This window comes from Notamacropus eugenii, chromosome Y, assembly GCF_028372415.1.
Source record: "Notamacropus eugenii isolate mMacEug1 chromosome Y, mMacEug1.pri_v2, whole genome shotgun sequence".
NCBI lineage: Eukaryota > Metazoa > Chordata > Mammalia > Diprotodontia > Macropodidae > Notamacropus > Notamacropus eugenii.
Window position 1 is genome coordinate 1,778,818 of NC_092880.1, and position 13,482 is coordinate 1,792,299.

Sequence of the window (13,482 nt, forward strand, 5' to 3'; positions counted from 1 at the left end):
AAAAATTGTTCTTTGTTGTACTATGTCAAATTTATCACTATCCCCTCCCTCTAGCCCTAGGCAGCTCTAATTCTTGGGCTTTCCTAAGAGTTTACTTTTAGTTGCCATCACTGCATTTCTCCAAACTGCATCCCTATGAGCAAAACAAGTCTCAACCCTAAGAAGGAAGCAAGTCAGTTACTGGATTCCAGAGATTGTTGTTTTAGAGCCAAGCAATCCCTCCACCCATAGCCTGTCTGATATGAATTTGTATGGGGGAAAGACTTGTCTTTTCAAAGTAAATTTGAACCACATCAATTATATGCTTACATTTATCGTATAGGATCCAGGCAGAAGAAGAAGATAATATTCTCCAAATTTGTTAGTTCTGAAGGGGCATATATGGTTCCTGCCCTTAGCCTCCACTATTACATTTGGTATTGGATTTTTGTTCACATCAAACACTTGACCTTTAATACCTAAAAAGCACACACAAAAAAGGTTTATAGCCTGTGAGAATAAAACTTTTTTTCATTTAAAATATCTTGCCAAACTCTTATTGGAAGCTATTTAGATAATCAGATAACATTTTGTAGAAGAATCCCTCTTCCCCAACAATATTAACTTTGAGTAGGAAACCACAGAAATGTCTTTGACTCAGGACCCTCTAGAGACCCAACTGGTGCCAACACCTGTAGGATGGTTAAAGGCCAGAGGGGAGAATTTTAGGGGAAGGATGAAGCAGTCCAGTGGTTCAAATTATGTTCATGGAGAGTAAACCACAGACCATGAGAATTGAAGATGGAGGTTGCTCAAAGGAGAAGGCAGGAGGTGGGAATGGAGGTCATATCAGGCAGTTCAAAAGCTGTATAGACTGAGCATATATGCTGTAAAGTTGGAGCAGTAGTTACTGAGGAGATGACAGTTTTGCCTCACATCACTTCCTTATCCAAGATGATGAGAGTGGAGGCATGAGAGCCACACCCCCACTTTGCTCTCGAATCCCACTGCCAGACTGCACACCAGGAGGATAGCATTTTGAAGCACGCAGCTCCTTCCTTGATCTGATTCGTGACTTTTCTTTTATATCTGTTTTCAGTTTCCTTCATGACTGAATACTATCGGCATTGGCATTGAACAGGATTTTGATTGGCTGTTTGATCAGTTGTTGACGTTCTTTCCATTTCTTATTTAAGTTACAGTAGTTTTGTTGGTGTTTTAGGTCAGTTGGGTGGCATAGTGAAGAGTGTGCCCAGCCTGGAGTCAGGAAGACTCATCTTTGCCTGCTTAAATCTGGTTTCAGACACATTAGAGTCCTGATTTTTCTGCATCACCTTCAGCATTTGATGTTTTCTTTGTCTGTGATGTTAGCCAATCTGAGAAGTGTGAGGAGTATCTTAGTGTTGTTTTAATTTGCATTTCTCTGATCAATAGCATTGGAGAGCATTTTTTTCCATGTGACCACTGATAGCTTTGATTTCTTCTTTTGAAAACTGCGCAGGCAGTTTTCTTAAGAGTTTAACTGGAGAACAGTTGCCCATCTGTGGTTGTAGAGGGAGTTTCCTCACCAGGAGTAATCAACGAATTCACAATTTGGACCAAAAGACTACTTCATAAATGTATTTTAAAAAATTTCTTCAACTCAAATACTTTTTGATTAATACCATCTCAGGATCTTAGATCTAGGATGGGAAGATTCCTTATAAGCCATTGAGTCCAACCTCTCTAATTTAAATTTTTAAAAAAGTCAATTTTATCTTCAGTTCCAAATAGCCTACTCATATCCACTGAGAAAGGAAGAAAAACAAAGCCCATTACTAATAGGTATAGCTATGCAGTATCAGTCTCCACATTAGGGAGGGAAAGAGAAAGAAAAGATGTTTCATTTTACTCTCAGCCCATCACTTCTATCTGAAAGTAGATTGCATGTTTCTTAATAAGTCCTTTGGGACTGTGGTTTATCATGTTGTTGATCAGAGTTCCCAAGTTTTTCAGGGCTGATTATTTTTACAATATTGTTGTTATTTTATAACAATAATATATATACACACACATTTATATATATATGTATATATGTGTGTATATATACACACACACACACGTACACACACATATATTCTGGTTCTGCTCACTTCACTTAGTGTCAGTTCATCTAAGTCTTTCCAGGCTTTTCTGAAACCATCTCCCTTCTTTTCTTACAACACAGTAGTATTTCATCACGTTAATAATATGCCATAACTTGTTCAGTCATTCCCCATTTGATGAACATCCCCTCGGTTTCCAATTCTTTGCTACCACAAAAAGTTGCTGTAAATGTTTTGTGTACATATCAGTCCTTTCCTTCTTGCTATATGCATGGGAAAATATGGAAGGTAAAGTAAGTTGAGGTTTGAGATAGCAGTTATCATCACCATCATAAATAGCTTTTATACAACACTTTAAGGTTTGCAAAAGTGCCTAATAAATATCTCCTTTTGTCTTCACAACAATTCTCAAAAGTAGGTGCTCTTACTTTACAGATAAGGAAACTGAGGCAGATACGTTAAGTAACTTTACCAGGATTAGAGAGCTGGAAAGGATCTAAGATCAGTTTTGAACTTGAGTCTCCCTGACTCCAAATACTAAGCTTTAGCCATTGACTCCACAGCTTGCCATTTCTGACCTGGCTTCATTCATGAACACCCTGGATACTATGGCTATACCATCTGCTTATCTTCTTCTAGCCAAGCAACAAATGACAAGGTGGGCAGACATCAGAAGTGCGAGAGACAAGTAGTCTTGCCTTAGGTCAGTGTGGCTCAGGTCTTTAATGTTGATATAGATACTATGTGGCCTTTTTCTCTTTTGTTCTCTTACAACAAAGCAGTCAGGGGTGGACAAAGTTCTTTTGCTAGACTGTATCCATTGGTGAACAAAACATCCCCCAGGTTTTTATTGTCCAGCCTTTTAGATTGCTGGGTGGTCCTGGACCACAACTTGAAACGTCAGGGTTTTTTCTTTATGGGAAATCAGGGCACAGTATGTTTTCCATTTAAGATTTCTAAGAAATGACTGAAGACTGCCAAATAGCTCCAGAAATTATCTGAAGTTCCTCAAGCTCTAAATTCATGACCTTTTACCCTAAAATCCTCTTCTGGGCCCAGAGAAGAGATTTCCCAATAGGTGAAAGGATTTCCCATTCTAATCTAAGCCTCAGAGCCCCCAGGAAGCAAAGACTTTATCAAGTGAGGGGAATGGGTTGGATAAATTCTAAGGTTCCACCATGTTCTAAAGCCTACGATACTGGAATCTACAAAGAAGGCTTAGCTTCTAGAATTTGGCTCTAATACTTGTCTAAGGCTAACTCTCTGTGACACTGGCCAAACTGTTCTCTTCTTTCTAGGTCTTTAGCTTCTTTCTATGAAAAATGCAGCTGTTAGAAGAAATTATGTGTAAGCTCCCCTCTAAGCTCAGTCCTTGAAAATGCAATAGGAGATCCGATGTCGCCTGAGAGTGGCACAATAATAGAGTGGTATTCTCCCGTATTGGAGACCTCTGGTCATTTTGAAGCAGTTTCACGTGTTATCTCATTTCCCCCTCATGTGAACTCTATGGATTAGATAGAATAGGACTTACTGCCCCCATTTTTCAGAAGAGGAGCAGACACAGAACTTGCCTAAGGTCATGCAGCTAGTTAGTAATAATGATCTCTCACATTCATATAATGCTTTAGGTTTGCAGAATCATTCTCACGATTTATCTCATCCTCACCATAACTCTGTAAGATGCTATTATTATCCAGATAAAGAAACTGCAGATGAATGAGGTTAAGGGGCTTTCCTAATAAATGTCTAAGGTGGGATCTGAACTTAGGTCTTCATGATTCCAGCACTCTACCCACTGTACCATCTAGCTAACTACCTTTAACTGTAGTCAGTGATGGAACCCATGTTTCCTGCTGCCAACATCCAGTGCTCAAAGCACTACAACAAGGTTTTTATACGTAGGGTCTAGTCTGAAGTAATAGCAGTCTCAACCACTTCAGATACATCATGTCAAATGATGAAATTGGGTCATTGATGGCAAAGTCACCAGACACTTCAATGTCGAGGTCAGAGCTGAAGAGCACTAGAACAGATGCCCATTGTCAGGAAGTTCAGGAATCAAGATTTCCCATGGACTTCAAGTCACAAGGGCAGAAAAGACATTCCATGGAAGACCCTGAAATCGAAGCCTCACGAGGAAACCTTGAAAGCGGTTGCAGTTGCAATGGGAAATATCAGTCTGAAACCACAAGAGGGCAGAACTGTTGCACCAATCCATCCAGTCATTTAATTTAATTAATTAATTTTGTTTTCTGCAATAAAATTGCAGCTGGAAACCTCCCCCGGCAAGAATCCAGGAGAAATCATGTTCCTTCGCCTCCAACCCTGACCGTGGGGCACCATGAAAGAATTACAGTTAGCGTGCAAAGACCCCAATTCAGGATTCTTAAAGGATAAAACTCAAACCACATGTTTTTTTTCAAAGCAGATTTGTTTCTAAGCTGGAAGAAAAGGATGAGACCTGAGTGAAAAGCGCTCCCTTGTTCTCACTGAAAGACAAAAGAGAAGAAAATGCTGTAGTGACTGTATCTTTCTGAAATTACCTTCAGTCTTTGGTTGACTTGACTCAAGGGGACTGTAGATCTTTTCTTTCCTAAACTAGTGTAACCTTTTCTTTTTAATAATTAAGTTATTTGTTTTCAGTTTTCTGCAATCACTTCCATAAGTCTTATATTTTCTCCCCCTCCCTGAAACGGCATGCAATCTTATGTGGGTTCTACATATACATCCTTATTAAGCACATTTTCCCATTAGTCATGTTGCATAGAAGAGCTAAAATGAATGGAAGAAATCATGAGAGAAAACAAACCAAACGAAAACAACACAAAGCAGAAATGTTCTGCTTCATTCTGTGTTCTGATTCCATAGTTCTTGCTCTGGATGTGGGTGGCATTTTGTCTCAGTAGTCCTTTGGGAATGTTTGTATTGCTGTGAGGGGCTGGGTCTACCAGAAATAGTCCTCACACACTGTGGCTGATACTGTGTACAATGTAATCCTGGTTCTTCTCATTTCACTCAGCATCAGTTCATAGAAGTCCTTCCAGGCCTCTCTGAAGTCCTCCTGTCCATCATTTCCTAAGCCAGTGTTTTCTCATTCATTAAAGTCCTGGAATGGTCAGCATGGGGTATACAGTCTGCTGGTCTTCTAACCAAGCAAGAAATGACTCCACGGGCTGAATTTTGTGCCAATCACATTCTGTGTGGATAAACTACACCTCCCTTCTACATTCTACGAGTAGGATCAGTTATTTGATATGCAATGCATAAGCCGTTCTCTTTGCTTCCCTTCTCCCCTCCAGAATGCCTTTCTTTGGTTGTTTATGGTATGCCAGAGAGAGAGACTCTGTGACTGAGACCCAGGTTCCTTTACCCCTATAGTCCCTGAAGGGAGCCAATATGGACACACCTCCTGAATCAGAGCAAATGAGAATTAGCTACAGAAGAGAACTCAAACATCATGGGAAAAGCACAGACCTGAGAGTCAGGAGGCCCCAGGCCTGTCATTGAATAATAGCTAGCATTTAGAATTGGCAAGAACACTTTATAAATATTGCATCATTTTACCCTTATTACAATCCTGGGAGGGATTATTATCCCAGTTTTACAGATGAGGAGACTGAGGCCCAGAGAAATAAAGTGACTTGTCCAAGGACTCAAATGGAAGTAAGTGGAAGAGCTGGGATTGAAACCCATATCTTTTGATTCCTCCATCCTCTGCTGCTTGGCGAAAGCTATGGATCAGAGAAAAGACAAATGATTTAGGGCATAGGCCTAGAGAGATCATTTGCCTTTTCTATAACCCACCCCCTTACAGAGGTGGACTCAGGATGCAGAATGAAGACGTACTGTTTTGAACATGTCCAACATGGTAAATTTGTTTTGCTGGCCTAATTCTGTTTGTAACAGGGGTTACAGGGCACGGATGAAAAAAATTTGAGAGAAAGGTATTAGATGAGGAAAGCTAGAGGCTGAAGAGGAGGGGATTTTCAGGCTGAAGTGATTCAGGATGAATGTGAAGGGTGGATGAAATTTTAGGGTCATGATAAATTGAGGGAAGACAGATCATATATTTCATAATGAAACCTTTTTTAGTGATATTTATATCCTCTTGAATATACTTATATTTTATGACTCAACTTAGAAAACAAGCTTAGGGGGTCAATCTGCCTAAGACTTGGGTCATTTTTTTCTTTCATATCTATTTCTTATTTACTTTTAGTGAATTTTTTCTAAACTTCTATGTCCTTTCCCCCTACACCCCCTTCTGAACATATCCTAGAAAATATACTCTTGTGGTACAATTCCTATGGCAGACAGAAAGTAAAGGAGGAAGGGAAATGGATGCCCAAAGTAGACATACAGTTACGACCGAAATGACAGAAGAAGGAAGCGGGTAATTAAGAACTTGAGCATATACAACGTGTACAAATCCAGGAAGCCTAACAGACCCAGGGGATTAAGGTTTGGGGGCTCAGCACTGGTAACCAGAGATCAATCAAGGTTTAGAATTTAGCAAAGGAGAAAGACATGGGATGATGGGCAAAAACCCTAGAACCTAAGTGAAGATGGAAATGATACCTTCTCTAAAACAAACCAAAAAAAGGATGATGTAAAATGATGGCTTTTTGTTGAGGATTAGGGCAAGAACTTGGCAAAAACCAAAACCAAAAGCCCAAACGCTTTCTTTCCTCCCTGCACTTTACTTGACGTTATAGCAGAAAAACATTTGCCAATTTCTGATCTTTCTTCTGGACGTTCTAAATAGAAGCAGATGATACCAACATTTAACAAAGTCAAAGAGCTTTACAAAGCCCACATGAGTGAAGACTGAGTGACAGCTGGGGTGCTGAACTGTACATGATCCCAGTTAATATATTGCTCTTTTGTTCATTGTATTTGACCAGCAGCTGTGGGAAATACTGGCAAAGGACTTTGCGGAAGCAGGCCAGGTAGAGCCCCATGATACTAGCTTGGATGCATTTGGCAGGATTTCTAGGGGGGAGGGGGGGATGCTGGAGTCACTGTTGGTCCCTTCCTACCTTGGAAAAGAAACGGACAAAAGGTCATCAAGCAGGTGTCCAGTTACCCCTCTGGAATGTTTTGGTCCTCAAAGACCTCATTTTGCCACTTACCACTTATAACCTCAAGGAAGTCATTTGAACTCTTAGCATCAGCTTTCCCAGATGTGAAATGGGGCCAAGAAGAGTTGTACTGGGAAACTAAAGTGAAATATGGAAATTTATGAAGTTCAAATTATGAAGTCACATATGCAGGTGGGCTTTTGTTAATTTTTTTCTATAATGGGTAATAAGTAACCTAGGATAGGTCACCATTGACTTATACGGTGGGATGTGAGATGTGAATTCATGGAGGACAAGGACAATGTCACCTTTTATCTTTGCAGCCCCAGTGCCTCCTAGAGCGTCTTATATGCCAGATTCTTGTAATAAATATTTGTTGAATGAGCGTCATCCCTTTCACTAACACAGGGTGTTCTTGTCTTGAGGCCAGTTTCCAAGTGACTTGATATTTGAACTTGGGGCCCACTGGAAATCAACACTTTTTGTCCTGTCTTTTACCCCAACTGGCTGACATAGCACCTTCCCAAATATGGAAGGATTCCTCTCTAGCAGAGAAAATTCTTCACTTCTAGTTATGCCTCCTAGGAAAAACCATAATGTAGCCAGGAAATTGGTAAGTTCGCATTCTTATCCCACAGGTTTTGCTAGAAGTCATACTTGGCGTTAGCAAAGAATTCATTTGAAAATCTTACGGACCTAGATGAACCTGTTTCATGAAGCTGATTAGTGAGTCTCGCTTCTTATTCCAAAAGTCTGGGAGATTTTCTTCTGGTGGATATTTGCAGCATGACACCTCCAACGTAATTTCAAAACACTGGGCCCAGATGTAGTTGTAATCTTGCATCCCACCTAAACAAAAGCACCAGACAAACAGAAATGGGTGAATTAGGCAGCTGCAGATGCTTGTGTTACAGGAAAAGAAGAGGCATATCGCTCACAGTGATAAGAGCCTGCATTTGATGGCAGAGAATGTGGGTTAAATTCTGTTTTTTTCTGCTGAAGACCGAGGAGATCCCTGGCAAGTCCCTTGACCTCTCTAAAATGAGAGGGCTGCATTAGACTGTCTCAGAAGTGCTTACCAATTAGTATTGTTTTCTTTTGTTTTCAAAGATGACCAGCGACCTCACAAATGATGTCTTGACTTGCCCTTCAATTGTATTTAAGAGAGGCAGAGTTGCATAAAGCCTCATTCTGTCTTCCTGAGTCATCAAAGTCCAGTCACAAGACAAAAGTCAAGATGACTGGTGATGATCTGGGGTGCAGTGGATGACCATGGCATCTTTGATGTCTGACCAAGCTCTAAGCACTCCACAGAGCCTGCCTCACCTCCTTCATGACTGCTGGAACAAATTGTTCTCATCTGCCCATTCCGATGGAGGAAGTCTTCACATGTTTGGTTTAGACATCCCCCTAATTCACTGATGAGGCCTGTTGGTTACCCTTATGGTTTAACTTGGGTAGTGACCACCTGCACATGCTCCAGCTTCTTGGAGCCACAGGTGAGAGTTGGGTGACAGGTGGATACCAAAGGTGGATGAGTAGCCCTGACAAGGGCTCAGCAAGCCCTCACACCAGAAGCACTAGCCTTCCCTGAACACCCCATTCACTCCATCAATTAGTGTACAGACACAAGACCTGACAAAGCAATTATCTAGGGGCAACTGGAAATGCTCCACTATGGCTCTTATACCAGGCTGCTGAAACATGTCCAAGATTGTCCCCATGTTACAAAATTTCCATTACAAAAGGATTCCTCCCTTAACAAAATGACTCATTGCTGGATCCTCTTAAGATAGAGCTTCCTCAAGTGCACATCTCTTTAAGGCCAAAAAAAAAAAAAAAAAAAAAGAGAGGGCACACCTGCACTTTTGTAATGAAGGCTCAACTTCCTGGGCCATTTCTGGGTCAATCATCACCAGAGTAACCTTCTGATAGAAAAGCAAGGCACAAATTTTGCTGTTACTGATGCAGACTGAACTGGGGGTCCCCTCTACTCCAGATGTTGAGGGTGTTCACTCTGACACTCTTTTGCCTCTCATTCCAGCACGTATTTTTAAGACGATTATAAATTTAAAGTACAATGTTTTATCTGATTTTAACTTAGAATCCTAGAAGAGTTGAAAAGTATGCACACATCACGTATCTTCTATGGTTCAGGGGTTATTATCCTCTAAGGGTTATGTGGGTAGATGCCAGAAGGTCCATGAATTTGGATGGGGAAAAAAATTCTAACCTCATTTCAATAGAACTGGTTTCCTTTGTAATCCAATGTATTAAAAACATGCTTTTGTAGGCTTCATCAGATTGCCAAAGGGGTTCATGATGCAAAAAGATTTAAGAACCTCCCCTGGACTAGTCTATATTCCATCTGTAGAATGAATGACTTCTAACGATCTCCCTGACAAGGTTTGTGCTGGAATGGTTCTAGCTCTGATTTATAGACAGTTCTGTTTATGTTGACTGAGATCTGCCTTCCTGTAATTTCCACCGAGTACTTCTGTGGCCAAGCAGGACAAATGTAATCCCTCCTTCTCACATGCTAGCCCTTCAGACATTTGAATATAGCACACTTCCTGCCAAACTCCCCATTCATCAGCACTGAAGACACACAAGTCTATCGAGACTCACACATGGGAATGAGTCCCAGAATTACTGTTGTGTGTCACTATGTTTCCAACTAATCCGACGCAATACGGGTTTGTTCTCGTACGCAAGAGACAGACAGTAAAGCTTGCCTTTCAGCCAGAGAATATTTCTCTTCTAAATGTAAGGAGAAAACTTTGTATCAACAGTGGGGAGGAAGGTGACAGAAGCCTGGAAACAGAGGGAGCAAAGGAGGTGAAACCCATAGAAAGATGTGCTTAAGACACCTATTTATTTGGCTGCATTATCAATCCTACTGTCTGCTTGTTTTACATTCTTTCATGTGGCTGGCCCAGAGCCATCCTGCTGTAAAAAGTACCAACTTGTGTGTCTGCTCTCCGTCCTTCCCACAGCTGAACAACTGAATGGGGAGGGAGCTAGGAAAAGGGACTAGTGAGTATTCTGGCCCATCAGCACCTGGAATTCAAAAGAAGCAGTATCTAGGCTGCTATTTGTACAATCACGCCTCTAGGGGAGGGGACTCTTCCCATAGGGGCCTGACCCACTGTGGCCATGGAATGTTGCATTTTCTCATTTCTGCCTGGGTTCTTGATGACAGGAAACATTATTATCTATGTCAAACACAAACTCATCTACACTCTGTTAGCAAGGGATTGCCAGTAGTCTGCAAGGACTGGGGGGTCTTTGGATAACTGCTTATAGAGAGAAGAACATATAGCCTTTGGATTAAAGAGACAAGAAAAGAACCCAGCAGAACCAGAGAAAAACTAACCTTTGAGTGGGTACCACAAGTATCCATTTGTTATACCATCGGGGAAATTTATACTCTTTTCACAAAAGTTTCCTGTTTTCATTTCAGGATTCTTTGAAGAGTAGGTATACGCAAGATACTCGAACACATCATTGTCTGGGGTTAGGCTGAAGCCCCGTTTTGTCCCAGTCTCTGTAAATGGAAGACAGACAGATACATAGCAGTAAATTCCAACTTAAGCTGAGGACAGCTATAGCACAGCTCTGACAAATCCCCGAGGGGGCAATGTGATCATCCCACGCACAGTGAAGTGAATGGGTGTGCTATCTTCACACAAGGCAACAAAAAACAAGATAAACCTATGACCAAACCAGGAACAGGGCTGGGTTCACTAAGCATCTTGCTGTCCTGTTTATTCACTGTGAATAAGCTCTGGGAGCAGCTAAGCGTTTCCCAGGCAGGGGAAGGAAAAGCTAAATGAAATTTCCAAAGCATGGAGAATACTCTCTGCCTCCATCTCACTCCAGGGAACTCACTGGCTCTCTGTGGAGTCAGAAAATTTTGAGCAAGTGGGAAAATGAAGTGAATATTTGGCCTTTTATTATGTTGGGTTTGAACTGCTTTGTCACCCAATCAAGGCCAGAGTTTGACAAAAGCTTTGAATTCAGGGCCCGATCCAAAGCCAGAAGAGTTTTTCTGCTTTGAAGGGGAAAAAAAGTGATTTTGTTTTTAGATTTTGTTTTTTTTTTTTTTTTAAAACAACATGTTGTCTAGGACTAGTAGTTTCGAACTTAGATTTCCTGTTTCAAGTTTTACGGTATTACAATGACCTGAATCTTTGTTTCTCCTTGACAAAAACTAGTCACCTGGAAGGCTGTATAACATTTCTTCAAGAGGCTACTAGCAGCCCTGCTGGGTCTTTGAGACCCACTGTTTAGGGCATTAGGGTGACAGGGAAATGTATAGAAGGGTCTTCAAGGTTTCTCTGGAACAATCCAAGGACAGCTGGGGATATATGTATGGAGTAAGGTATACTAGGTGGGTGGGAATCCCTTTCCTCTTTTCTCTCCTGCTCTTTGGCAGCAGAGTCTAAGTGGGAGGGGGTATTATGGTGGCTGCCAGAGGAGCTGCCCCCTCGTAGCTGGTGGAGCTGCGCATGTGTGGCCAGAGGAGCTGCGCCCTCGTAGCTGGTGGAGCTGCGCATGTGTAGCCACAGGAGCTGCGCATGTGGAGCCAGAGGAGCTGCACCCTCGTAGCTGGTGGAGCTGCGCATGTGTAGCCAGAGGAGCTGAGCCCTCGTAGCTGGTGGAGCTGCGCATGTGGAGCCAGAGGAGCTGCCCCCTCGTAGCTGGTGGAGCTGCGCATGTGTAGCCAGAGGAGCTGCCCCTTCGTAGCTGGTGGAGCTGCGCATGTGTAGCCAGAAGAGCTTGCGCCCTCCCCCACCCCTACCCTCGCCGCCCTCTGTGACCGAGTAGGGCGCATTCGCATGCGCCGGGGTCCCTCCGCAGCCCTGACCCTGACCGCACATGCGCGCAGGGTCCGGGAGATAAGGGGGGGGGGGCGGGAAGAGAGAGTGAAAGAGATAGAGAGAGAGAGAGAGAGAGAGAGAGAGAGAGGGAGGGAGGGAGGGAGCGGGGCGAGACCGAGAGCGCGACCCAGGTCCGTGCAGTCCGCGATCGATCGACCGATCCTCCTGTCCTCCAGCCGCGGCGGTACGCTCTCACGGAGTGCTGGTCGACCCGCCCCGCGGCGAGCAAGCAGCGCCACGCCGGCCGCACGGCCGGCCCCCTCGCGCTCGGTTCGGGAGGAGGAGGGAGGAAGAAAGAAAGAACCGTGACGACGCTTTTGTCCACTTCCATCCAAATCTTCCCACACACCTTTTCCCTATAAAAAGGGTTCGTCTCCTCTACCAAAGCAGATTCTTACAATGTCACCCACTTTAACCAGCGTTTTAATAAAACTTGTCTCTGACTGAAGGAAGGCTTGAGTTGAATACCTTTCAGGTGGGACTCATGTCTTTTGCCCTTGGATTTCAGGGTTCCCAGCGTTCCTAGACTGCGACAGTCTTATGTTTCCTGGGGTCCCAGTCATTGTTTTTAAGTCAGGTCTCATTAAAAATATATATACACATATATATATATGTGTGTAAAATTAATTCTACACTTTATTTTCAAAATTGTCCTGTTTGTGCTTCTTCTGAACTTGCTTCTGTTCTCTTGTGTGAATCAAAAGAAGTTTTCAAGGCCATCTTCATGTGGGCATCACTATTGTTAACCCAGCACCTCTCCCCAACTAACCCAGAAAAGAAAGGGGAGAAAAATTCCTTGTAACAAACAGATAGAATCAAGCACAATAAATCCTCGCAGTGGGTATGTCTCTATGCCTTGTATCCATCACCTCTGTCAGGTGACAGGTGACGTTGGGTGATATCATTGGTCTTTGTTTGGATCACAGTTGCTAAGTTTTCAAAGTTGTTTTTCTTTACAATGTGACACTTGTCTAAATTATTCTCCCGGTTCTGTTTGCTTCACTTTCTACTCTCTAAATCCTCTGAAGTCATCTTCTTGGTGTCTGATGGTGCAATCACATTACATTACGTTTGTATACCAAAATTTGTTTTGCCATTTTCCGATTGTTTAGATCTGATCTAAGACATCCCCTTCTAGTCTGGTTTTTCATTTTCTTTTTTTCCTTACTTTCAATACTTCTTTAAGAACAATAAATGGTTTTGTTTATAGCTATCCTCTCCCCAGAATTACCCTTCCTCTTAAAAGTGCCCTCATCCTCAATTGTTTCCATGTTGAATTTAATGTATTTCCTACAACAAATTGTGGATACTCAGTTTTCCTCTGTCTTTTGGATACAAGTGAGTTTCATGTGATTCCCACTCCCCCACTCTTTCCTTTATATACTTTTTTTTTTGCAACCTTTAGACAGCTCTTTAACAAATGAGTTTATAAACTAGCAGAATCTGAATTACAAG

The 13,482-nt window shown here is 42.2% G+C and overlaps 1 protein-coding gene across 1 annotated transcript; it reads right to left on the minus strand.

The window, feature by feature from the left end:
- Positions 1-30: 30 nt before the first annotated feature.
- LOC140516688 (uncharacterized) lies at positions 31-13,124 on the minus strand. Its single transcript, XM_072627675.1, has 6 exons — positions 13,092-13,124; positions 12,143-12,383; positions 11,535-11,810; positions 10,521-10,691; positions 7,841-7,993; positions 31-458 (listed from the first exon to the last, which is right to left on the minus strand). The coding sequence occupies exons 1-6, from the start codon at positions 13,122-13,124 to the stop codon at positions 298-300; spliced, it is 1,035 nt and encodes a 344-aa protein (XP_072483776.1). The 3' UTR covers positions 31-297.
- Positions 13,125-13,482: the final 358 nt, after the last annotated feature.